The sequence below is a fragment of the Manis javanica genome, chromosome 2 (assembly GCF_040802235.1).
Source record: "Manis javanica isolate MJ-LG chromosome 2, MJ_LKY, whole genome shotgun sequence".
In the NCBI taxonomy this organism is placed as follows: Eukaryota; Metazoa; Chordata; class Mammalia; order Pholidota; family Manidae; genus Manis; species Manis javanica.
The window spans coordinates 207,522,968-207,548,356 of record NC_133157.1 but is presented as its reverse complement, the minus strand read 5'-3'; the positions used below and the strand labels follow the sequence as shown (position 1 = coordinate 207,548,356).

At 36.4% G+C, this 25,389-nt stretch overlaps 1 protein-coding gene across 1 annotated transcript in view; it reads left to right on the top strand.

Annotated features, from left to right (window-relative positions):
- The window catches only part of LOC140848017 (serine/threonine-protein kinase TAO1-like), a 61,095-nt gene that overhangs the window by 11,603 nt on the left and 24,103 nt on the right, over positions 1-25,389 (top strand). Inside the window, exons 2-5 of the mRNA XM_073230073.1 lie at positions 15,432-15,638; positions 20,939-21,010; positions 23,617-23,718; positions 24,986-25,031. Of these exons, the coding sequence (XP_073086174.1) occupies positions 15,507-15,638; positions 20,939-21,010; positions 23,617-23,718; positions 24,986-25,031 (352 nt within the window). The 5' untranslated portion in view covers positions 15,432-15,506. The remainder of the gene's footprint in view (positions 1-15,431; positions 15,639-20,938; positions 21,011-23,616; positions 23,719-24,985; positions 25,032-25,389) is intronic.

Here is a 25,389-nt window from a genome sequence, read left to right as displayed (position 1 = left end):
AAATCTTATTTTCTTAGGAGTACTTCTCTGTAGAATTAAGAATAATGGAAGAAAAATGGGCTTGTGCTGTTATCCTAGCTGGGGTAATGTGCACAGTAACTTGGGATTGCTATAGAACAGTACACCATGGAAACAACATGAATAAATCTCCATGTTGACAGAATTTCAGGTGCCACAATTAGAAATGGGAGAGAAAAATTTAGTCAGAGTTTTTTCCGCAAAATTTAGGACCCAATTCTTCCTCTGGGCATGTACGATTGACACGTAAAAATAAATAGCAATGACATAAAGTCTTAGGAGTAATCCTAGAGCCCTCTTTCTCTTTCTCTTGTCACTCTGCTATACTCTCATCCAATTCCATGTCTTCAGTGTCTTGTCCCTGTCCTCTCCTGTCTACCCCCATTGCTGCAGTTGTCACCCAAGTTTCCTGGATTTTCCCTGAAACACTGCAATCGTCTCCAACCTCTTTTCTCCTTTTCCAGCATCATCTGCTCTAATTTATTCTCCACACTGATCCAAAATAGATTTTCTAAAATGTCAGTCTGACCATGTAGTCCTTCCTCGAAAGATCTCTCTACGTACAGCGTAGATGCAGTCATCAGTGTCACATACGTTTGCTGCGTGATCTTGTCTCTGCTGTCTCCTTCACACCTTCGACCTCAGCCACAGTGCTCTGCTTCGTCCATCTGTTTTGCAGCCGGGCTTCTTCTCATTTGGTTGGCTATTCACATCCTACTCATGCTGTGTAGAGGGTCCTTTCTTCCTCAGTCCTGTCATTTAATTCATACTTTTCAGGGCTCATATCAAGCATCCCCTTTTTGTGACATTAACATCCCAACTGAGTTGCTTTGTACCCTGACAGAATCGCATGTATATCTTTATTACAGTAAATATTGCTCAATTCTATGGTATGTGATTTTATTTGTACTCTCCTGGACTAGAGCTGTCTGTATTTAGGAGCTACAGTTTTCAACTCTGTACTGCTAGAGCTTAGTGCTGTAATAGCCTAATAAATACAGGGGCCAAATATAAAGGCAGGAAGGTAGGAAGAAATAAAGGAAAAAAGAAAAGAAGGAAGTAAAAGAGGTAAGAAGGCGGAAAGGAAGGAGGGAACAAAGGTAGAGAAGAGGGGGGAAAGAACAGGGAAAAGTTTTATTATAGAGATAATCATGAGAGTTAAATAACTGTGTTCTCTGATCTCAGCTTTTCTGCAGATAATTCAGGCTCCTGTCACTTTACTACTGTGGCATAAGGATTTTTATCTGGACAGTAGAGAAGCTGCAAAGAATTCTGTGGCTTCGGTGGTTGTGGTCATTTCTTTGTAAACACGTAGGAGAGGAATGTCAGCCGCTACACTGTTTGAAGTCCCTGGTGGGGGGATGCTGTATTCCACAGTGGCAATTTGGGGGCCACAAAGAATTGTTTGCTGAACTTGATGTTCTGTTTGGCAAGTTTAACACGTACTCTACTTCCACATAATTGAAATTGTTAGGATCACATCATAACACTAGCCTTGCCATTATTACAGAGGGCTTTTTTCATGGTAAGAAGGCATGGGTAGCTTCCTTACAATTATAATTTGGGCTAGCTTCCCTTTTGCTTAGGCTCAAAGTAACAGTGACATGTTTGAGAAATTCATTTCACTTGGATTTTTTTCTGGGTTTGATATTACTAGCTGCACATCTGCTTAAAGGAGAAACATTGGTTCCGCACTTTCAGCTTCTTGCTGTTGGAAATTCAGTCAGCTTATAATCATTTCATTGTCAGAAATATCTTAGTGATATGAAACATGGAGAGGTAACATTATTTCTTCTATTTAGAGTAAGAAAACTTAAAGAAATCCTGAACATTGCCTGGTTCAAGTTCCTCATATTAATTACTTTTAAGGGATCCGGAAAGCAGAGCAGTTCAGTGACCTGCCTGTAGGCACACATTAATTAGCAGAGGAGCTGAGATTAAGTTTCCCAAATTATTGCTCTTTTCAGCTCTTTGTGTTATAGCCAAAGCTTGTTTAAAACACTCAATGTTTTCTTTTTTTCCCAAAATGAGAATATTCCTTTATAATCCAGTGATGAAAATAATGCATGCCCATTGTAGAGAGATGTCAACATACCTAATGAATGATGATTGAAAGAATGAAGCCACTTTTGAAGATGGGTTCTAGTGATGTGAAACAGGGTTCCATCCTTAGCCTTGTTCTGTTTGACATCACTGGCATTATCTTGGATGAAAGCATGGAAGGTGTGCTTATCAAATATGTCAAGATACTAACCTGAGAAAGGGAGGCAATGCTATGGTTTGCTCTAAATGAGAAGTCAATCAATAGGTAATGAGTAACTACAATGAGCCAGGTATAAATTAATCTCCAAAACAGCCCTATAAGGTAGGTATCCTGTATCAGTCATATTCCAGTCAGGAATCAGAACCAGAAAATTACATTAGGTATTTTGATGGGAAGAATATTGGGAATTGGGAGTCTGCAACAGCAAAAAAGGAAACTCTGAGGTCACATAAGAAGCAGCTTCCATCCCTGGCTAGGAGAAAAAGGGAAGAGGTTGGGGTTTTCAGAACCTAGAAACTCAAATGCCGGGTCTTTCAGAGCCAGTATCTCCATCTCTGGGGAGAGGAAGATAACTGGTTGGTACCACTTGCACTCAGGAGCTCACAGGAGTCCCTGCGGAGCTAAGGACTCAGGCCTCTGGGGAGGGGTGCCACCTGGCTGATGTTTATTCCTCAAGGGCTTGGAGGAGAGGCCTCACAGATTTGGGGCTGCTGCTGTTGAGAGAAGGGTTGAATGGGATGGCAAGCTCAAGGAGGAGGTGCTCTCCCCTCTTCCCCCGTCCAGCTCCCCCTAGTGTCCCCTACTGATAAAACCTGTATGAACCCAACAAGCAAAGGAAAAGGAAGCTTTCACAGTCTCATCTGCACAACACAGCATAAAATGTAGAAGGGAAAGGCGTTGTTGTTCACTTGGACTTTCAACACATTTTGGTGCCTACCATGTGCCAGGAATCACCCTTGGCCCTATACTACAGCCTCAGTTTCCTATTTGTGAAATGGGAATAATCATGCCTGCCTCAGGGAAAGATTAAATGATAGAAAATATTTGAGGACTTTGCATGGTGCCTGATAACTATTTCTACTGCAGCACAGTGAAGTCCATCAAGTCCTTGATGTTCATCAAATATTGCTGATACTCAAGATACAGTAGACCTCCATTTAATTCCACCATGATGTTTAAATGCTGTAATTCTGAATTTCACTAAATGGAGAATACACTCTCCAGTCTCTGTGCCTCCATCTCTCCACATTGCTAACATCTTCCTGTTTCACACATTTAATTCTGGCTTTCAGAGGCTTTTGAGATTTGAGGATCTGCTCTAGAAAGTAATTCCATACTTTGTCTCTTCCCTCTCAGGAAACTATTTCCGTTTTTGAACAGTGTTGGTTATCAATTTTTAAAATTCCTTCGTAGTCCATGTATATCCTTTTTAACCAGTGAAAAATTAAGGAATTGCTCCTACTTTCTTCAGTAGAATAAACCAAAATCCATTGAGTAAAAATCCTGTCGGCATAGTTTTTTGTAAATTTAGAGGTAATAAAGAACTTTAGCATTTTACAGTGTATTTAAACATGAATTTTACGTTATTAGATTTGAGTGTGGTAATAGCTCTAGGAACTTTTTTAGAAGTATTCTCTTTTAATCTTTGCCATATTGTCAATTAATATTTAAATGCTGTCTTGTCAGTGGGTTTCAGCCCGGGGCAAATTTGCTATGGATTCAATGTGACCAAAGAAATTGATAGCAAAACATTCTTTGGGGTGAAAGGGTTTATTACCCGGCTTGTTCTCCCGGCAGTACGTCGAGCACTAGCATCTCTGCCTCCACCCAGAGCACTGGGCCGAGCCCTCTATATAGCACAATAATAGCTTATTGCCTAAAGGTGTGGAAGCGGTAGCCTAGCAACAGGCCAGTTACATCATCTGGTGGTTTAAGTTCAGTGAGGATCCTGGCCATAGGAACCCCAACTTCCCCACAATACCCTGTGGTCCAAATATGTCATTCCTACATTGATTTATTTGGGAGCTGATCTCTAAATTCTTGGCCACTGAAATCATGCTAATAAAGGACTGTATTGAAATGTTCTGTTCTTGTATTTTTGAGGGTTTTTGTTAGTTATTTTTATTTAGGAAACATTTTCGAGAACAGTGAACCATAGAATAATCAGGTGACCTGTAGTTTTCATGAAAAATAAAATGCTTCCAGATGGTGTTGGACACATGGAAAAAGATGTGTTATTCAGCCTACCCAAGAATGTTCTTAAAAAGCCAGTTCTGGTTTTTGTAAGGCAGTGTTTCCAAAGTTTCTACCTGTTCCAAGCATAAGGGGGACAGGCTTATAGGGTATGAAGTGGCTAAGTATTGGGAAGAGCTGGGACTAACTAGACACTATTAACATAACAGATTTAGCAGATCTGTGTGAGAAGAATCCTGCTGTTAAAATAGGCTAACCAGTTCATAGATCAAATTGGGGGAACGCAGGTGCAAACCTTGGGTTTGAGAGGTTTATGTCACAATGTGTCTCTATTTACCTTACAGGGTGTCCACAATCTTGAGCCATTTCTTGAGTACCTGAAGCCATCTTGCTTCTGGAACTGTACTGGCCACAATATGCAAATGTAACATTTTAAGAAACAAAATGAAACTCTCATTATCAGGGATTGAAAAAATAGGCAAATCAAATGGTGCAAAATTCTCCAATTGTACATCAAGTCTTGTGCCTTTAGGTCAGTTGACCTGTTCCCATTCCTTAAAGCCCACACTCAGTTCAAGAGTGAGCCCATGGGCACTTGACTTTTTCCTCATTGTCTGTCTGCTAATCATTTGCTTCCTTCCATCTGTCCCAATTTACTGATTCCAGAAGTTTCTGACTTTTTCAATGCCTGTTCTAAAATACATATTTTTTAAATCACAAGATATTCATGGCAAGTATTGGTAGCAAGATGAACATACCTTATACTTTTGTAACATTACAATACTTGGATTGCAGGACTCCTGGAATTCAGGATACTATCTATACAGATAGGATAAGAATGAGAGAAAAAGACTGAAGTAGAAAATATTGAAAGAGATTAATTGAATAAGAGGTTGGCAAATGCTCAAATCAAAGTTGGCAAACACTGAAATTTTTCCAGAGCTCTCTATCAATAGGATTCTTTTTGGCCATAGCCCTGATTTGGGGTCTGTTTGATTAGATGACATTTGTGGGCAGAAAGCACTGCCATGTGCCCCAATCAGCTAGAAATGGTCTGAGATTCTTTGGGCAAGATCAGCCAAGATGCTTTGAAAAATAAATGAGAGAAATGGAAAACAGTTTAACTATCCTTCTGTTAACTCTGGCAGAGGTTGCTTGTTAACCCTGTATACTGCATTACACCCCAAACACCTCATACTTCCTTTAGACTGTTTGTGGAGGAGAGTTTTTGTGTCTAATCATGGCACAGAGAGCTTTTCCACTCTCACCTGGTGACCTACCACTAACCACTTGATCTCTGGATTGATGTGCATTGTGGAAAACTGCAAACGTACTTTTTCTTAATATGCTACTTTACCAGCGTGGTGGCTCTGGTAAGGGAAGCGTGGGGATCGCTGCATGACTGTCAGTGAAAGTGGTTAACAGTGAAGGTTCAGGTTCAAATTCCAGCTCAGCTCTTTTCTAGCTATGAAACCACAGTCAAAGCATGCAGTCTCTTTGGCCCTTAGTTTCCACAGGAAAAAACGTGGACATAATAAAAGCACCTACCTTCTATGTTTGTTGTGAGAAATATGTTGTATGTATTCACGTATGCTTAGGTAACGTACATCGTAGCTGAGGACAGTGATCAGCACAGCGTGAGCACCTGGTAAGTTTCAGGTATTAGAACTTGCTGACCTGTTCTGTGTGTGGCCAGAGCTTGTGAAGCACGTCTGATATGTGTGATCGACTTGCTTATGAATTTGAGGATGGCGTAAGAACTTAACAAAAGAGAAAAAACTTAAATGTCAGTATTATGTATCATCTCTTCCAAAGTGCAAGTCCCATTCCCTCATGTAGTCATGCAGGCCATCGTTGCCCCAGGCCTACTCATCTCAAACTTCGGACTCCTCTCTCTCCAAGTGTCAAATCAGTGATCCCAAGTTCTCTCTTTTTCTGCCTCTCTCTCCACTTAAAATGCAGAGAAAACAAGAAAACAATAACAGAATATCTCCATGCAAGTAAAACTCCAGTTTGCTTTATTAGGTGGATAAGTTTAGCTTCTACACTTCGCAACTCCATGTTAGGTTTCCATAATCTAAAAGCACATTGATGAATTTTCCCAAACCTAACAGGACTTCACTACCCTCAGGAAATGCTGTAATTATCCTAAATGAAAGAAACTGGCAGTTTTTATGATACCTATCATTGATCTTTCATCTCCTTAGAAACTGGAAAATATAAGAAAGAAAAAGAATTTTAAAAATATTAAAATCATCCTTCAAACCTTAGAACACTATTCGTATTTTCCTGGCCTTGAGAGATTATTATGAGCTTTGGAGTTTGAGAGGCCAGAAACTGAAAAACTGGCTCAGTTATTTATGAGTCATGTGTTGTGGGGAAAAATCTTTTCCTCTTACCCTGCCTCAGTTTCTACTTCTGGGGATAGTAATTCTGACTTCACTGGCTTGTTTTGATAACCAAACAATATAAAATGTGTAAGTAATTGCATGCAGTAGATACTCATAATCTTCCCTTTCCTCTGAAAGGGAGAATTGGTTTTATTTTCTGCCCCTCAAATCTACATGTTAGGAAATCATACTTGGATGTGTCTCAAATTTAAATTACATTTATCGTCGGTGTGATTGAACCCAGTTGACATAATGATGGTTTGTTCTGTTAAGAACGTATTAAAAAGAGAAACACTTCAGGGGATCAGACCCAAGATTCATCTAAATAACACTTCTGAATATTTGGATATTCAAGAGCATTCTCATACTCCTTTAGATTCTTTCTGGTGGTTTCCTTTACTTTGACCTCAGTAAAGTTTAGGAGAAATGTCCCATAATACAGGTAATGATCATTAACTGGAATATTCAGTAGAAATTCCATTCTGTACCTTTAATTTACGTCTCTTAATATTCAAAATTTTATTTAATTATAGTTATGTGGCATGTAGCAAAAGTCCTGGAAATCATAAGTGGTTATTGAATGGATTAATTTTATTCAGATACTTCCACAGAACCCCTTCAGTATTAGAACACAGTGGAGAAGAAACGGAGCTCTTGGCAAAAAGAGAACTGAGTTGGCATCCCACCTCTACTGCTCACTGGCTATTGAACAAAGAACCATTTTTGTGGCCTTTCCACGCATTACTTTTTGTGACTATCAATTGGAGGGAATACTAGTGCCTACTTTTCAGGGTTGTTAGGATTATGTGAGCTATGCAGGAAGCAGAGAGCTCTGGGATGTTAAGTGTGTCTCCTCCTCCTCCTCCTCCTCCTCCTCCTCCTCCTCCTCTTCCTTCTTTTTCAGTCATCTTTCCAAATAGAAGGGCCGCGTTGTATATTTTGGCCCATACAATGGGCTCTTTATGTTGCTGATCATTTAAATTCTGATGATTTCTTTCTTGAAGGAAGTGGGTCTGGCCTACATGTGGTATTCCAGAAGAAGTAATAGGGTGAGAGAATTTTATGCAAGGGGTAGAAAATTTCTTGTGCTCTATTATGATCAGCTTCTCTGTTAAAATGTATAATCTTGCCATTCCTTTCAGGGGGGTATCCTGTCACGTTGCGTTGAGTTTAATGAGATCTGTCCTGAAGGTAGACCCTTTTGAGGTTTGCTTTATGAAACACCAACCCCAGCTGTTTTATATTCTGCAGGTGCTATGTAAATGTCAAATATTGATGTTTTACTATCTAGTAAAAGAGATGAAATAAGATTTCTTTGCTGCTTGTTTCATTGGCTGCAAATAAGACTGGGTCATTGTCCTTTTGGTTATTCAGCTGCAAAGTCTCTTGCTTTAAAAAAACACAGTGAAAATAACTGGCAGGAATTATATTGTATTAATGCCAAGAGTTCACCCAGTTAACTTTCAGGTACCAGGACCTATACTAAGGCCTCTGTGGATTGTATCTTCTCATCATCAAAACACCCTATGGGATGAATAGGAATCTTAACTTCATGTAGAGAAAAAGAAACTCTCATGTAAAACATGAAAGGACTTGTTTGGTAGTATGAGCCAGTGGGTGGCTAAGTGGAGATGTGAGTCCACATCGGTTTGATACCAACAGTCATAGGAAATGATGGAGTCTTCAGGGAACTGGAGAGGGTCTGTGGATTATTGTTATTATTATTTGTTTTCTAATAACCTTTACAGGAGGAAATGGGACAAGAGATCATTAAGTTTTCATGGAAACTGATAAAAGGATTGGGCAGGAGATCTTAGCAGAAAAGCACAGGGTGGGAGACTCCATTTCTGAGCCTTTCGTTAGCCTTCATTAAAATATGTGTCCAGGAGACTGGTCAAGGGTCTGTTCTGCAGAGTGACTAGAGCTTGTACGTCTTAATTCTTACCACAAATAAAGAAGGCAGAGTCAAGAAAAGTACGCTCTTTCAATTAAATAATCCATACGAAGTGTTACTATAAATAAATGAAAATAATGATTCTTACATATTAAAAAAACATATATACATAACATGTATCTCTAAACAAGTGTCGTTATGTACTTGAATCCTTTGGAGACAAATGGTTCTCTCAAAGTGGATTATTTGATGAGGGTCTAACAGGATATAGGGAAACCACAAGTTAAGAGTATAATGTCTTTTGGATGGTAACATCAAAGAGTTGTTACCATCTTAAACCAGTAGTCAAAGAAATCTGGAATGAGCCACATGGGGAGGGCTACCTTGGCAAGAGCTGTGGCTTTCAGTTGAGAGATATAGTCAACCCCTTGGCAATCATTCAAGAAAGTGGTTCAGCTGGGGGGACTATGCCCTGATCTCAATTCCCTTCCAGTCCCTGTCGGTGTTCCCATCTGGCGCCAGAGGACGGAGCACCCATCAGTGTTATCCATACAAGGTCACAGAGCAGGGAGGAGAAAATGGAATGCAGGTTTGGAAGGGCATATCAATTCAAGCTGGTCCTTCTACAACTGACTATGGAGTGGCTCGAGAGGATGCTATGGACTGAATGTGTTCCCCCCAAATTCATATGTTGAACCCTAATATCCAATGTGATGGAATTTGAGGTGAGGCCTTTGGGAGCTGGTTAGGTCCTCAGTGTGGAGCCTTCATGACTGGGGTTAATACCATTTTAAAAGAGGCCTCAGAGAGCTCCCTTGCCCCTTCTAGCATGTGAGGTTACAGTGAAAAGATAGCTGTCTGTGTACTAGGAAGCAAGCTCTCACCAGGCACTGAATCTGCCAGCACCTTGGTCTTAGATTTCCCAGTCTCCAGAGCTGTGAGAAATAAATGCTTGTTGTTTATAAGCCACCCATTCTGTGGTATTATGTGATAGCATTAACAAAGACGGGAGTGAACAGCTCCCCTTTAAAGTGAAAATGCACTTATTAGGAATTCTGGTGTATTTTCTTTCCTTTGCCTCCTAGTGCAGAGATTCAGAATAATGGCAAGTTGCTTTTCCTTCTACAACCCTACCTCCTCCCCATCACCAATTCTGTATCCACCCCTACTCTGCCTAATGTGAATTTCTGATACTTATTACCCAAGCTTAGTTGGCCAAGTTGGAATCCTTCCCTGGTATAAGTTGACATCATGTCCATATTTGCAGGGTACATATCACCTACCATTTTTCTTTTTGCTGCACATAGGTATTAATTGAGGTAAAGAAAAATGATTATTAGATAAATCACTTAATAAATGGAGAGAATGTGATTTAACTATGTGGTCAGTCTTTAGGAATGCACTACATAGTAATAATACTATTTCATAGCATTTTAGAGTTTGTAAAGTGCCCTTCATATTACTTTTACTTCACTTCTAAAACATGATGACCCAAACTTAAAGAGGTTAGGTGGCTCTCCTAATATCACAGAGCTACTATGTAGAAGAATGAGGACTTGAAGTTACACACACAAGCAAATACAGAACTGTATCTACTATACCATATTAGTGTACATGGTGTGGACTGAGGATGGCTGAGCATCTTCTTGCAGTCTACAAAATCTCTCACTTTCATGTGTTCACTTACATGTTTCTTTGAGATAAGGTCTTGATGACTCCTATTAAATTGGCCATGCTGTCAGAGAGTGGAGCTGTCTATGGATTATTGTTATTATTATTTGTTTTCTAATAACCTTTACAGGAGGAAATGGGACAAGAGATCATTAAGTTTGCATGGAGGCTGATAAAAGGATTGGGCAGGAGATCTTAGCAGCCATAGGATGACTTTGTACCCAGACATCTTGGGGAGCTTTGATCAATGAAACCAAAGGGGACCGAGTCATCCTCCTTTATCTGGTACCTTTATATTTTAGCACTGAAAGTCCCACATCCCAGGAAAACCCTCAGACCTAGATAAACAGGGATGTTGGTCACCCTACAGCTAAGTTCTCTATACTTCACTATTTGCAGAGCATTACTTTCATGAAGGAATCAGTACTTCTGTGTGCATTTCCCTGGACAAAGCATATCACATGGACTCACATGGACACTCCTCGGTTCAATAACGTAGAAATAACAAGATCATTCCACTGGGACCAGCAAAGGTGCATTTGGCCAAGGGTAATACAATTCACCATGGCTGGTAAATTGTACATCTCATGATCCAACCGAGAGGGAGTAAGGAGAAAGCATGGGAAAAGCCTCAGAGCTCTACCTGTCATGGAGTCCCAGGTTATTAGTCACCTGCATCCTTTACCAGAATTTAGATTTGGTTTTAGAACTGAAAGGGACCACAGAGAACATCTGGTTCAACCCTGTCTTTGGACTGGTAAGGTGTGACTATCACTGTTTTAAAGGTGAGGCATCTAAGGCCCAAGCAGGTGGATCCTTGGGGTGTTCTTGACAGGAAGTGGTAGAGGTAAGGGGATGGCCCAGTCTTTTGGTTTTCTAATCCCTCTTCCTTTTTCTCTATTTACTGTTCCATGGATTTGAATTTGGCTCAATGTCCTTTTGTTACTTTCCAATTTTTATTCAATAGTTTTCACATTTAAAGTGAGGCCAGCAATATCAAATCTCATAAAAGTAAATAGCCCAAATTATAGCATTCCAAGCAAAGCTCTTTTCTTGGCTTCCTTTTCTTAATTATCCTAGAGATTTTACATGTGAAAACATGACATGATTATGTCATTGGGGTCATCTCCTAGTTAGTATAAGACACATTGCCCCCAAGGAAATGATACCAACTATTGCCCTGATATCATAATTGGCCTTGGACATAAAATTAATTATTGAATATTGCATGAATGTTTTGTTTAGCTATCTCACTTTTTATTGAAAAAAATTCTCCAATTGTATTGCCTTGAATTAGATCCAGGGAAGTAATAGGAAACTCAGGTGGTCAGGACAGAAAGCTGTTGTGAATTCCTGAATCTTAATAGGTGAGGAGAGAGAAGAAAGGCCACTCTTCCATCCTCTGGGCTAGATCTTCAAGCCAAAATAAGATGGCATGCTTACATATTTGGCCTTCAATGTCATCCAAGAACCATGGAAGATATTTTCAAAGATAATAGCTAAGAGCTGTATCATTCTTAAAGTATTTCCGTTTTGATCAATTTGGAAGCTAGAGTGACACAGTGGGAATAAATGACAAACTATGTACTAATAACAGCCCCCAAAGTCTTCTGCCTGCTTACATATTACTGGTTCTCATACCCTTCTACCTGCTCTAATTCCAATTCATTCTTTATTTTTCTTAAAACATTCCTTCGCCAAAGAGCCTAATTGGCTCTTGATTTCATTGTACAATAAAAATAGTATCTATTCTGTGTGCGCTTTGAAACCCTCATAGCTTAATCTCACCCTATTCATCTATCCTTTATCTTGGTGTAGGTAAGAAAGTGTGTGTGTGTGTGTGCACGTCTGCGCTTGTTCCTGGTCTCTCTGTATCACTGCCCTCTACACTAGGGGAACATAGCCTTACCTTATTTAGTGAGGTTTTGGAGGGCCTGGCATTTATTGAGCTGAATTCCATGTGTGTTCAAGGCCTCAAAGCCAGCATGGTTCAGGCAGTCTCCAGTCATTACATCTGGGAATAGAGATGTGGAATCCTCCAGCTGCAATCAGAAAGTCCACTAGAGGTGTGCTGAACACCGTCGGCCTCACTGCTCCATGGGCAGTGTTGAACATCGGGTAAACCCCATTAGACAGGGCCCCCTCTGAGGATGTCGCACCGCCCAGTGACAGCTTCCCCGCTCAGCTCAGCCAGCTCTCCACCGTGCGCTGCCCTGCGTCCCATGCCCCCCATGCCCCTGCTGCACCTCCAGCCCCAGACACCTGTACTGTCACTGTGCCTTATTCTTTTTGGCAGCAATGCGCTGAGGGCCGTGCTGTAGGGACTGAGGCCGTGGAAGCCGGTGCCTCCTTAAGGTCTGAGCTTGAGGCCCTACAGTTTGTTATCTGGGTGGAGAGGCAACTCTCTATTTCTTCTTGAGTGAGTTTTGGTATTTTATAAGTACCACTACCAGGTAATTTAGCTATTTCAACTATTTTGTCAAATTTACGAGTTTAGAGTTGTTTATTGTATTTCCTTTTCCTTTTAACGTCTTTAGGAATATAGTGATATGCCTTCTTTTGGGTAATTTGCTCTTGTTTTCTTTGGTTAGCTTGGCAGAGTTCTTTCAGGTTTATTGACTTTTTTTTCCCTGCAAAGAACTAGCTTTCGATTTAATTGATTTTTTTGTCTAGTTTCATTTATTTCCATTCTGTTCTTTAGTATTTCCTTCTATATTTAGCTTTGGTTTTATTTGCTTTTCTCTTTCTAGATTTTTAAGATGGGAGCTTAGATTATTCATTGGAGTTTTCTTTCTACTATGATTTAGTGCTTGAATTTCTGTGTAAGAATCCTGTATATTTTGTTATATTTCTATTTTCACACAATTCATATTTATTTTCTCTTTGCCCTTGAAATGTCTTTATCGACTCATGGGTTACCTCGAGGTGTATTTAATTTCCACACTTGTGGTTCTGGTTTTTTTTAACTGTTTTGTTACTGATTTTAAGTTTATTACCCTGTTATCAGAAAACATTTTGTATGAATTGAAATTTTTTCCCTTCTTAAGTTTAGCTTTATGACCCGGTATATGATCTCACGGCGTATGTCATAATGCACACTTGGGAAAAATGTTCATTCTGTGGCCAGGCTGCATACTGGAATGTCATTAGGACCTGTTGGTTGGTACTGTTGGTCTGTGGTGGTGGTGTTCTAGTTACAGAATTTTCTCTTCAGTTGTATTAATTTTTCCTTCGTGTATTTCGAAGCTCTTTTGTCAGGTGAGTATACATTTAGAATTTGATGAAGTAAATCATAACATTATGTAATGTCCCTCTTTACTCCTTGGAATTTTCCTAGCTCTGAATATTTTGTGTGGTAGTAATATAGCCTTTAGCTTTCTTTTGTTTAATATTTGACATTTCTGTTAATGGAGGTCAGATCCTCTTAGGTTTCCATCATCTTAAGTGTCTCTTTCTCTCTCTCTCTCTCTCTCTCTCTCTCTCTCTCTCTCTCTATTATTTTTGCATTCATTTCTCAAAACTTTTGCTTAGATAAAGGATTTTCTTCTGGTTTGGCAGTTCTTTCCTCACTTGAACTACTATTGAACATGTTTTTTTCTCTCTCTTCAAAATTTTTACAAAATTTTATGTAAAGTAATGCTTGTAAAAAAGGTACTATAATTTGATAATTCAAAGTTCTTAAATAAGGAATTAGGTACATTGATGGCTTTTTGTTTTTCACAGGTGTATAAATTGAATAGGAGCATTTTGTATTGAATTTAGTTCGATCTCCTCATTTTAGGAGTGATAAGTTAAATGACTTTCCTGTGGTCACATATTCTTGGAAGAATTGTAATTGAAGCATTGTTCCAGGGAACTATATTACAGTGCAGAGTGATTGGTAAAAGTGAAGAATATGGTGCAGCCTTGAAAATGTTAGAAAAAGAATATAAACTCGTAGTTTGAATTTTTCTGCAATGTAGTATTAATTTAAAGAAGTGCAAAAGATATGTAAATGTGTTTTATGTAGTTATAAATTTAATAACAGGCATTATCATTGGTTCAGTTGACTTCAGTAAAAATGAGACAGGCTTTAAAAATTCTCTTGTCATTTAAAAAATTTTTGAAATTAATAAAATTAAAAACATTCAAAAATTAAAAAAATATGCTTTGGGCATGGAAAAAACTGGCTAGAGCTTTATTTTCCCTTATGAGTTTAATGAAATCAATTTCAGGAGTTTTTAATTTTAAGTGGTAAATTTGAGGAGATCATGATAACTAACATTTAATGTACTGCTTACTGCTCCTGAGTACTAGTCTACACTTAACATTTATTAACTCGTTTAACCCTCACAGATACTCTAGGAGGTAGGTTATTTCTTTCATTTTATAGACTTGGAAAATGAGGCTACCCAAGTTCATAGTTGGTAAGTAATTCTTGTCAGGATTCCTCTCTAGGCAGTGTCATTCTAGAAACAGGTTCTGAAGCCTCTCATTTATAGCAGCCATTTTTGACATTTGGTAATCTGATACAAAGGAACTGATACCAGAACCACCAGGGAATTCTGTAGTGTATCTATGTACATAATGAAGCAGATTTGATAAGGCCATATTTTAATATGAATCAGGTTATGGAGGAAACATTTATCTATCTATGTTAAATTCATTATTTTCTCCCATTTCATTTTTCTTAGGAATGTCTGTGTTAGACTTGATTAAACTCTGCCAAGTGGTATCTGAAAGGAAAAGAAATCTTACTGAATAAAATCTATTATCTATTTTCTTGCCTTTGAAGGTCATTAATAGATGGGAATCTTCCTGTTGTTAGAAACATATAATGGGTACATTTTGAGTTGAGTTGTTGGGCATGTTTTTAATGGTCTTCCTACTGTATTATCTCTTTTGCTTACGAGCTTATTGCATCAGAGTTAGATAAATCTTTAAGTACTGATACAGAAAGCCTTCCAGTACATACAGATTTATCTAATCTTTAGAAGTGTATGTATAGTATGTACATACATACTATGTATAGTGGGAATCTTTTTTTAAAGCAGCTCAGGTGATTGTGTTGATGAGCTGGGTTTAAGAGTCCTGCACTAGTAGGCAACACTTTTTCAGTGAAATTCCAAGTCTAAGATTATTTTATGTATGTAGTCAGAAAATGATATACTAATTATTCTTAGCAACTTTTGCTTTTCCTTTTTTCTTTTCTATTTCTCTACAATTATTTATGCCAACGTAGCTTCATTCATACCGATTTCCCAAGGATTAGGAGAGCAGCATAATATTAGAATCAGCCAGCTGATTGCCCAGCAGGATGTTATCAACTATCCAAGCACAGAGCCTGAAGGACCCTGAGATTGCAGAGCTCTTCTCCAAAGAAGATCCAGAGAAGCGCTTCACAAATCTCAGAAAAGTTGGCCAAGGAGGCTTTGGAGCAGTGTTCTTTGTGAGTGTTAAAGGCTTAATGTCAGTGACCAGCATTTATTTAATATCCAGTCCTGGCAGAGTAAAAATCAGTAATACAAAAAGACATAGGCAATAGTCTATTTTATAGTCACTTGCATTAGGTGTATATAAAAAGAGATCATTTTATTTATTGAGCTTCTTAGATTATTGAAAAAATTGGAAAGATATTCAGCTTTAATTTCCATGTTGTTTACACTACTTTAGCAGTTTTATGACTTACATTGTTATTGAATCAAATATTGCAAAACACTGACTTACGTAAAGTCCCATACACACATTTCATTATTATTCATTCATTATTTCTTCCTATTAAGAATGCTTTTTTTTTCTCAGCAACAAGTTTTGTATAGGTGTTTAATATTTTGGTAATATTACAGATTTAGCTTTCTCATTTTAATGGGTACCTTAAGAATAAAAGAGAAAATGTGTTCCAAATTCTTAACAGTTTTAACTTTTCACTTAATTCTCATTTGTAAATTAGAGGTAAAAATAAGGTAGTAGAAACTCCCTCTGGAATTTTCTGACCCAAAGACGGCTGCTGTTAACATGTAGATAAACATCCTTGCAGAATCTTTTTGTGTGCACATGCTTTATGTGTGTGTGTGATGTAGGTTATGTTTGTTTGATTTCTGGATTGGACACAGAATAAGGGAAGAGGCACTCAGAAAGCAGGTATTTCATAAACAACCTTTTTTCTGTGTTACAGTTTTGTCTGAATGTAAGCTTCTCCCATTGTTCTCCTTAATACTACTGTGGAGAAATATAGAATAAAAAAGGAAAAAAAATATACAGCCTCTTAGAAATGGGCCCAATAAGAGAACCCTGTTGAAAAAATCCCTGTCATGTAGCCATTCAATGTGTGTCAGTAGTATTTTTTAGTTGGCTAATTTTATTAATATAATTTATATACAGTAAATGCAGATATGTTAAATGTACAGTTTGATGAAATTAGATAAGTTATATGCCATACAACCAACAATTCAAGATACAGAATGGTGATAGTTGTGGGGAATAGAAAGAGGTAGAAAGAGGATAGAATGATAACTTGTTTTACCTCTTTTGATAATAAATATTTAGTATATTTAAAAGTTAAAATTAAGTCATTATGTATAGGGGGGGAGTCACTAATAGGCAAAATGGAACAATGAATCCAACTGTATTTGGGCTATAACCACACTGGAGTAAAAACCAAAACTAATACGAGTAACTTTCATACACAGTATTTTAGCTGTATACCCTCTGTCTGGTTGGGAAGAGGAAAGTGCAAACAAATCTTCAACTCTTCTCCGTAAACTTGTTTCATATTGGTGTGGGTGTGACAGTTCTGAAACTGTGTGTTAAAAGATTGAGCAGTGAATAATTTTGATGTCATTTCGGACTCAGATCCTAACTGAAAAGAATGATAGAAATAGGAAATTGGCAAATGTAAGGAAGAACCACATGGGACTAGATAGGTATTGGATAGGCATTTGTGGCATTAATATGAACTAATTACGTGACGTATATATTTCCTAGCTCTCTCTTCTGTAAGATTCTAGTTGCGTTCATACCCTAGTAGCAACAAGCATACTTAGCACTCAGATCTTGTATTCCTCACTACATGGATCAAGAGCTCTTGCAGTAATGGTTCATTCTACTGGGGGGACAAGGATCATAAAAGATAAGCTTTATAATAACTTGAACCAGAAATGTAAAAAATGCTTTTAAAATGAAAATTAGGACCTTTCAAGAGGATGCTAGTACCAGCTTGAAGATGCTCCCATTGGCCCCATCTGGAACAATTTGAGTATCAATATAGACATCTATTGATTATAACCCATTGAATATAATAGGAATTCCTAATTTCCATGACAGATATAGGATGGATAGATAGATAGAAAGGGAGGGCTTTTCTTTATAATAGAATGCTGACTGATAAATGTGAAGGGAATGGTAGAGTTGGGAAAAACCAGCATTTTGAAATCATCATTGCAAAAATTGTTTGGGGCTAGAATCTTCAGTGGTTGCTAAACCTAGGGGGAAAGTTTGATGAGCAGAATATTTATATAGTTTAAAAGTATCTCTCCACAGATTGCTTGTTAGATACAAAGTAGGAAACAGTGGTCATAACTATATACATTGGAAAGAAACAGTCAAACACCTTGACTGGGTGATGAAAATTTGTAAGCAGTGATGAGCAGACATTGTATGCATCCAGATATGATACCCTGAAAAGGACACAATATTACTCATGTAGTATTTCAGCCAGAGATATGTAACCAGAATCTAATCTTGAAGAAGTTTCAGACAAACACAAATTTAGTAAGATAAGTACTGCTGTGTAGTCTCAAAAAATGCCAGTGTCATAAAGGATAAGGAAGAGTTGAGGAAATTGCTCCAGATTAGAGGAGATGAAGACATGATAAGTAAGCACAACTCGTAATCCTGAAGGGACAGAGAAACATGACTGTGGACATTAAATATTTTTCTGTTGGTTTGTGTGTGTGTGTGTGTGATAGGCAAAAGTAATCTCATCTTAATCTGATTTAATTCTAATGTAATCATCATTACTAATGAGTTTGGATTTTAATAAATTACAGTCACTTTAATTTACTATTTTAAGGTAATACTAGAGCTGCAGATTTTGCAATAATAATAGAGTTTACCCTATAATCTTCACCCAGATCCTTTAAAGTTTACAAGTTTCATAACCATAGAACCTTTATCAAAACTAATAAATCAACATTGATACACTGATACTATTAACTAAACAACACACTTTATTCAGATTTCCCCAGTCTTTGTGCTCTTTTCTGTTCCGGAATCTAGTCCAGGTGACTGCACTGCATTTAGTATACCCACTTTTGAACTTTATCTTGTGCTAATTAGAAATGCAGCTCTTTAGCAGAACAATGAAATTAGACCCTTACCTCATACCATTTGTGAACATTAAAATTATAAAACTCTTAGGGTAAAACTGCATGACCTTGGTTTTGTCAAAGGATTCTTAGAAATGACAACAAAAGCATGAAAAAAAGAAAAACATAGATATTGGATTTGATCAAAATGTAAAAGTTGTATGCTTCAAAACTGTAAAGACAACAATAGAATAGGAGAAATTGTTTGTAAATCATATGTCTGCTAAGGGACTTGTGTCTAGAATATATAAATAACTCTTACAATTCAATAAAAAAAAAGGCAACCCAATTTTTTAACGGGCAAAGGATCTGAACTGACATTTTTCCAAATATGTACAAATGGCCAGAAAGCACATAAAAAGATGCTCAACATCTTTTTATCTTGAAAACATTATACTAAGTGAAAGAAACCAGTCACAAAAGATGATATATTATATGGTTCCAAAGTGTACAGAATGGGCACATCTCCAGAGACACAGAAAGTGGATTAGTTGTCCTTTAGGGCTGAAGGGGTGAGGAATAGGGATAGGAGAGTGATAGCTAAAGGGTGTGGGGTTTCCTTTTTCTTTTTTTTAATAGGGAAAAAATTTGAGGTAAGGTACACATAATATAAAATTTACCATTTTAACCATTTTTAAATGAAACAATTTGGAGTTTCTCTTTAAGGTGATGAAAGCTCTAAAAATGTAGTTATCGGTAAATTGCATGTATCTGTCATATTGATCAGTATTGCCATGCATCTGTCAGTGTACTAAAAGCTATAGAATTACACACATTCAAATGGGTGAAATGTGTGCTATGTAAATTATACCTCATTAAAACTGTTAGAAAAGAATATAGCTGCTTAGATCTATTGACTAAAATCAAGGGGCTCACAAATTGATGAGTACAGAACATTCTGGAAAAATAAATTTATATTCAAGATCTTATGCATATAGATCCACTTCACCCGTTATGTTAGATGGTGCACGTTTTCCTTAACCAGTCTGCTAGTAATTGAAATTGGAAGGTCATTAGTTGTTTCAAGGACCCACTTAAAAGAATATATATATATATATATATATATTTTAAGGAACTCTAGGTATAATTTACATACCTGCTTATCTAATTTTTAACAGCTTTTTTTAGATTTAAGTTACATACTCTCAGTTCACCAATTTTAAGTGTGCATTTCATAGATTTTTAGTAAGTTAGATTTTTGTAGCCATCACCATAATCTAATTTTAAAACATTTTATCTTTGGGAATTCATTAAAGACTGAATTGAAGATGAATTCTTCCACAGATGACTAGAGATGATTAACCCTTCTTACTGAACTCATATGAAATGTTTTGCAGCTATCCTCTTGTGCCTTCTTTATATATCATCTTTTTTTTTAACACATAATGGGAATTTGGCTCTTACTTTCTAAAGAGTTAACTTTTATGTTTCTGTTATGCTTTTATTTTTTTATCAAAATTCCACGCAGTGGTAAATAGTAATGGTGATAGCATTTTAGCTGTCTTGTCTTAATTCTAGTTAATAGTTGTTTACAATAGACATGATTTATCATGTTGAGGAATTACCTTTCCCATGTGGGTTTTCTAAGAGTTTGGTCTTCCCTGCATTAAATACATTTAGAGTTGGGCTCTTTCTGCATTTTCATCATTTATTAAGCATTTATATGTATAAGTATATATTTTTCTTATTTGGTAAGAAAATATGGCAAATTATGAAATGTTTCTCTGTATCAAAATTTTGCATTTCTGTGATAATATATTTTATCCAAATGAAATACTCTTTTAATGCCCTGTAATATTTGGTTCTAAAATTTTATTTAGAGTTCCCTTGTCTACATTTATAAGTCAGATTGGTACCTAATTTTCTATTTTGTGCTGCTTGTGAGGGTTTAGTTGTTCGGTTAGACTGCCTCCATACAATTAATGGGGTAGCTTTCCTTTTTCTCCCCTTTTATCCTGGCAAGTTCCCCTAGTGAAACTGCTCCACTCACAACAATTTTAAAGACAATTAGTATTCTTTTCAACCTTCCACCACTGTTTTACTCAAATTTTCTTCTCTAGATCAATTTTAGTAGTTCTTTCCTAGAGAATTGTCCATTTCATTGAATTTTGACATTTACAGGCCTAGCATAAACTTGTACTAGTTATTTTTTTGTTTGTTTATAGTTTTATTCAAATTTCTATATTTTTCCTCTCAACTAGCTCATTCAAAGATAAACATGCATTACTTTTATTTCTAAAGTACCAGCTCCTTGATAATTTGATACACTTTTTGCTATCCATTTGCTTGTGTTTTTAATGTTCTTTAAAAGCAGTTTTGGTATCTTTTTGGACATGGTAGTTTATAAATGTTAATTTTTACAATGGTCTTCTGTCTTTTTTAGGCACGAGATGTGCACACCAATAACGTGGTGGCTATCAAGAGAATGCCTTATAGTGGAAAGAAGGCTATGGAGGTAGGTGAAATATATATGTTTGTATTGGCATGTTAAAGAAAGCCATACCATTTTTAATTGGGGATAGGTGGGAATTTTTTGAAAAATGTTGAAAAATATACAAATACTAAGGTTTATCTCAGTGAATTTTCTTCCACAGATTCAATGTGCCCATTTAACCTGTACCTATAGCCATAAACAACATTCCTGACATCCCAGAAACCTCCCAACTGTGTCCCTTACTTTTAATCTTTTTAGATATGTGCTGCTGACATGAGTTTAATTTTTTAAATTGTTGTTCAGCAGATTATTCTATAATAGAGGGATTATCATGTCTGAGAAAGTAAACTAGAATAAGGTACATTTGACAGTAAGTATACTGGATATAAATTTTTAATGGTTGAGAAATTATTTAACGGCTGTTTCAAATAATCATCGGCAGCAATATATCTAGTCTGAAAAATAAGGCAGTGAGTAATAATCTGAAAAATAAAACTACTGATACTGTGTTGCATGTACTTTAGTTCATCAGTGTTCTGATTAGTCCTACCTTAATTGCATAAGTTTATAAAATTACTTTCTAAGTCTGTTCTCTTTGTCTTTCTTTAATTCTTTAAAACATTTATTTACTTTTAATTGTGGTAAAGTACAGAAAACAAATTTACCATCTTAACCACTTTAAGTGTAAGTTCAGTGGTGTTAAGGACATTCACATTGCTGTGCAACAATCACCACCATTCATCTCCAGAATTCTTTCATTTTGCAAAAGTGATATTCTACACCCATCAAACAATAACACCTCATTCCCTCCTCCCCGCAGCCCTTGGAAATCACCTCTCCACTTTCTGTCTCTATCAATTTGACTACTTTAGGTATCTCATGTAATTGAAACTATGCACTATTTTTCCTTTTGTGACTGGCTTGTTTCACTTAATATAGTGTCCTCAAAGTTCATCTATGTTGTAGTGGGTCAGAATTACCTTTCTTTTTAAAGCTGTATAATATTCCTGTGTGTGTGTGTGTAAAAACACCACATTTTGTTCATCTACCATCTGTAAATGGACACTTAGTTGCTTCTACCCCTTGGTTATTGTGAATAATGCTGTTATGCACATCAGTATACAAGTATTTCTTTGAGTTCCCACTTTTAAACTTTAGGGTATATGCCCAGAGGTAGAATTGCTAGATCAGTCTTTAATTTTTAAAGGTTTTGGCTTTCTACATTTCTGTAATCTCTGTTTTGTGGTAAATATTGTTTTTTGTGATAATCGTACTTATGGATATAACACTGTTGTGATTGATCACTGTTCCATTATGTCGATACCTAAAAAAACTCTTAGTTTCTAAAACCCCTAAAAAAACCTCCATTTTTTACAAGTTTAATTTAATTTGCCATTCTACAGTATAACTTTAAAACCAGCTTTCATAGCAGACTTGTGTTGGAGTCTGTTTAATCAGTCATGCCCAGAACAAAAAGTTTCACCTAGGGCATTATCTTCTCTCATCTAATATTGTATCCTTCCTGGAAGTTTTTTTTACATTGAAGAATAAAGGTATTAGCTTGGTTTTGTTTTGAGCGTTTGCCTCCCAGAGCACTCAAATTTGAAATATAAAGCCCATAAAACACTTTCTGAAGTTAGTGTTTTACAGCTTACACATTTTACACTGTGAATATCTTGCTCTATTTTCTTGAGGGCTTATGAAATAACATAGGAGATACAGGATCTTAAATTCTAGTGCAAAACATTTTTTAAAGTTCTGTATTCTAGTTCCCCTACCTTTAGAAATATGATACAAGTCAGTGGTAAAGCTTGGAAAAACTGAAACAAGAACAAAAAACAGATTCTAAGTTCCCATCCCACATCTCCTAAGCCTCCAGAGTCTCTGGGTATGGACCCAAGTACCTGTATTTTCAGTTCCCTGATTGCTTCTGACAAGTCACCCTACTTAGGATATGGCCTAAGTTTCTGAAGTTGTCATAGAGTAGCTTTTATTGCTGAAGGTTTATCTGTTACTTACTAGTAGGCGTCAATGGGAAGGCTCTTCGGGAAATCCTGTAGGAAAATGTTTCCATCCTGCTTGGTTTTTCTGTGAACTTCCCTCTGTTATAACCTAAGTGTTCACTAGCATTTTAGAATATGTGCATTTAGAAATTTAGGTAATTACTTGATTTGAGTTTAAACAGCAGAAAAAACTTAACATTTGGTAGACAATGTAAGCCAAAAAACACAACAGCTGAACTTTAAGGTATGTAAATCATACAACAATAAAGCTGCAAAAAAGAAGGGGGAGGTTGAACTTTTGAAGAAAAATCACTCAATATAGTATATAGTTTTCAACAGGCTTGGTGTGTGGTTGTAAAATTTTTATAAGACTCATTGATAATAAATTTTATGAAAATAAAGATATGTCCTACCGGGAATGAATTTTATGTTATTGAGTTGTAAACTATATGAATGTAATTTCTTTCAAATATATTAGTTTGACATTTAAATATTACAAATAAAGCAAAGTTGTATGTTCTTGTTAACTTTTTAATCAAATAATTACTTTTGTACTTATATAGTTTTCTAAGGAAAGGCAACTGTTCCTAATTCTTTCCTTTATTCTTTTTTTTCTCCGCACAGAGATGGCAGGGTATTATTAAGGAAGTCAGGTTGCTAAGAACATTAAAACATCCCAACATTGTAGAATACAAAGGCTGCTATTTACGTGAGCACAGAGCATGGGTAGGTATCTGCTCTCCCCTTGCTGTAATTTTAGTAGGTTTAGTTTATAATTAATTCGGAAATGTCTCAAAATAGTTGTGTAAAGCCATGCTCAAACACCTTGAAATGTTAGTTCATACTGAGAAAAGAGGAGCAGCTTTTCCTGAAACTCTTAGGCAGTAAGAGATAAGAGAACTTTTGCCAGTTGACTACAGAGATTCAGCTGACCGTTACGTGCACGGGAAAATGTTCTGATGTATGTTAGCAGTGTCATTCTTCAAATGCTTTATCAAACATTTGTTGAGAACAATCCTGTGAAAGGATGAAAATCAGCATTTATTTTTGACATAAATATATTGTAAGCTATTTAACCACAAGGATCTTGGTTGGAATATTGGTGGTGAATCCTGGTGAAATCTGAACTGATTGTGAATCTTTGGCTGAATAATACTGAAGGTAGAAAATTGGAACATTTTATTGCAGAAAATTGAAATTAATTTTACCCCATTGTTGAAACTAAGATAAGGTAGTAATCTTACAACGGTTTAGGCATAGTAATTATGTCTTTTCAGAGAAAGGCTGTTTTCTTTAAACAGGAATGACCTTTTATTTTTAATAAGCTACAGCTGATTATCATTTTAGTATACAGAACTTAGATTTATTTAGACTTGTAATGTTTGGTTTAATTTGATGGTGATGGTACTCCTAAATTTGAGGCTGTGGTAAAAGAAAAAACAGTGGCAGAGAGGGTAGGCTGCCTCTCTGTCTTTCAAGTTTCTCCATCTGTAAAACAAGGATGATAATAGGGTCTCCTTCCAGAGGTGGTTATGAGGATTAAATTAGTTAATATATATAAAATACCTGGCACATAAGAGGTGCCCTGTGTTTGCTTTATAGGAAAGATTTAAACTGTAACCTAAACTTTGTATATATAGTAACAGAGTACGATTTTCTGATTCCTAACAATACCAGTATTGCTACTATAAGTTAATATTAATGGAATATGTATACTCCTTTATAGCTTTAGTTAGTAATTATATGAAACACACATCTTCTACAAGCAGTTATATGTCGGCATTATAAAAGATTAATGTAGCATTGGCTTAACTTCATGTATGCATTTAACAAGTTCCAAAATGTATACTTATATTTAAAGGTAATTGATCACTAGAGTTTGTTTCACTTCCAACTATCTTCTCGATCTCCTTGGTGCATTTATTTTATCTCCTATAGAATCTTTTTATTTTAATCGTGTATTTTAATGTTTTTATCATTTTTTCCCCTGTAGCTTGTAATGCAATATTGTTCAGGATCTGTTTCAGATTTGCTGGAATGTAAGTTTCCTTTATTTATTAAGAAAAGAAAGGTATTAGTATAATAAAATGAGAATTCATTCACTAAGAGATTTTTTTAATAATGTTAAAACTTTCCAGAAAGAGTAAAAACCTTTGTCTTTTCTAGAGTCTCAGCGTGGTATGCACTGTCCTCATTAAATTCTATGTTTTAGCATAACAGATGAGTTTTCTTTCATTATGATTTAACAGGCATTTTTCTGCATTCTTTATCATTAAACTTGATTTGTTCCTTCTGTTCAGAATTAAGATATGTAGGAATTTAAAAAGGGAAAGCTGCTCTTTCATTGTTTTTATAATCATGAAATAATTGTTAAATGTTAACTTAGAGGAAAATTGG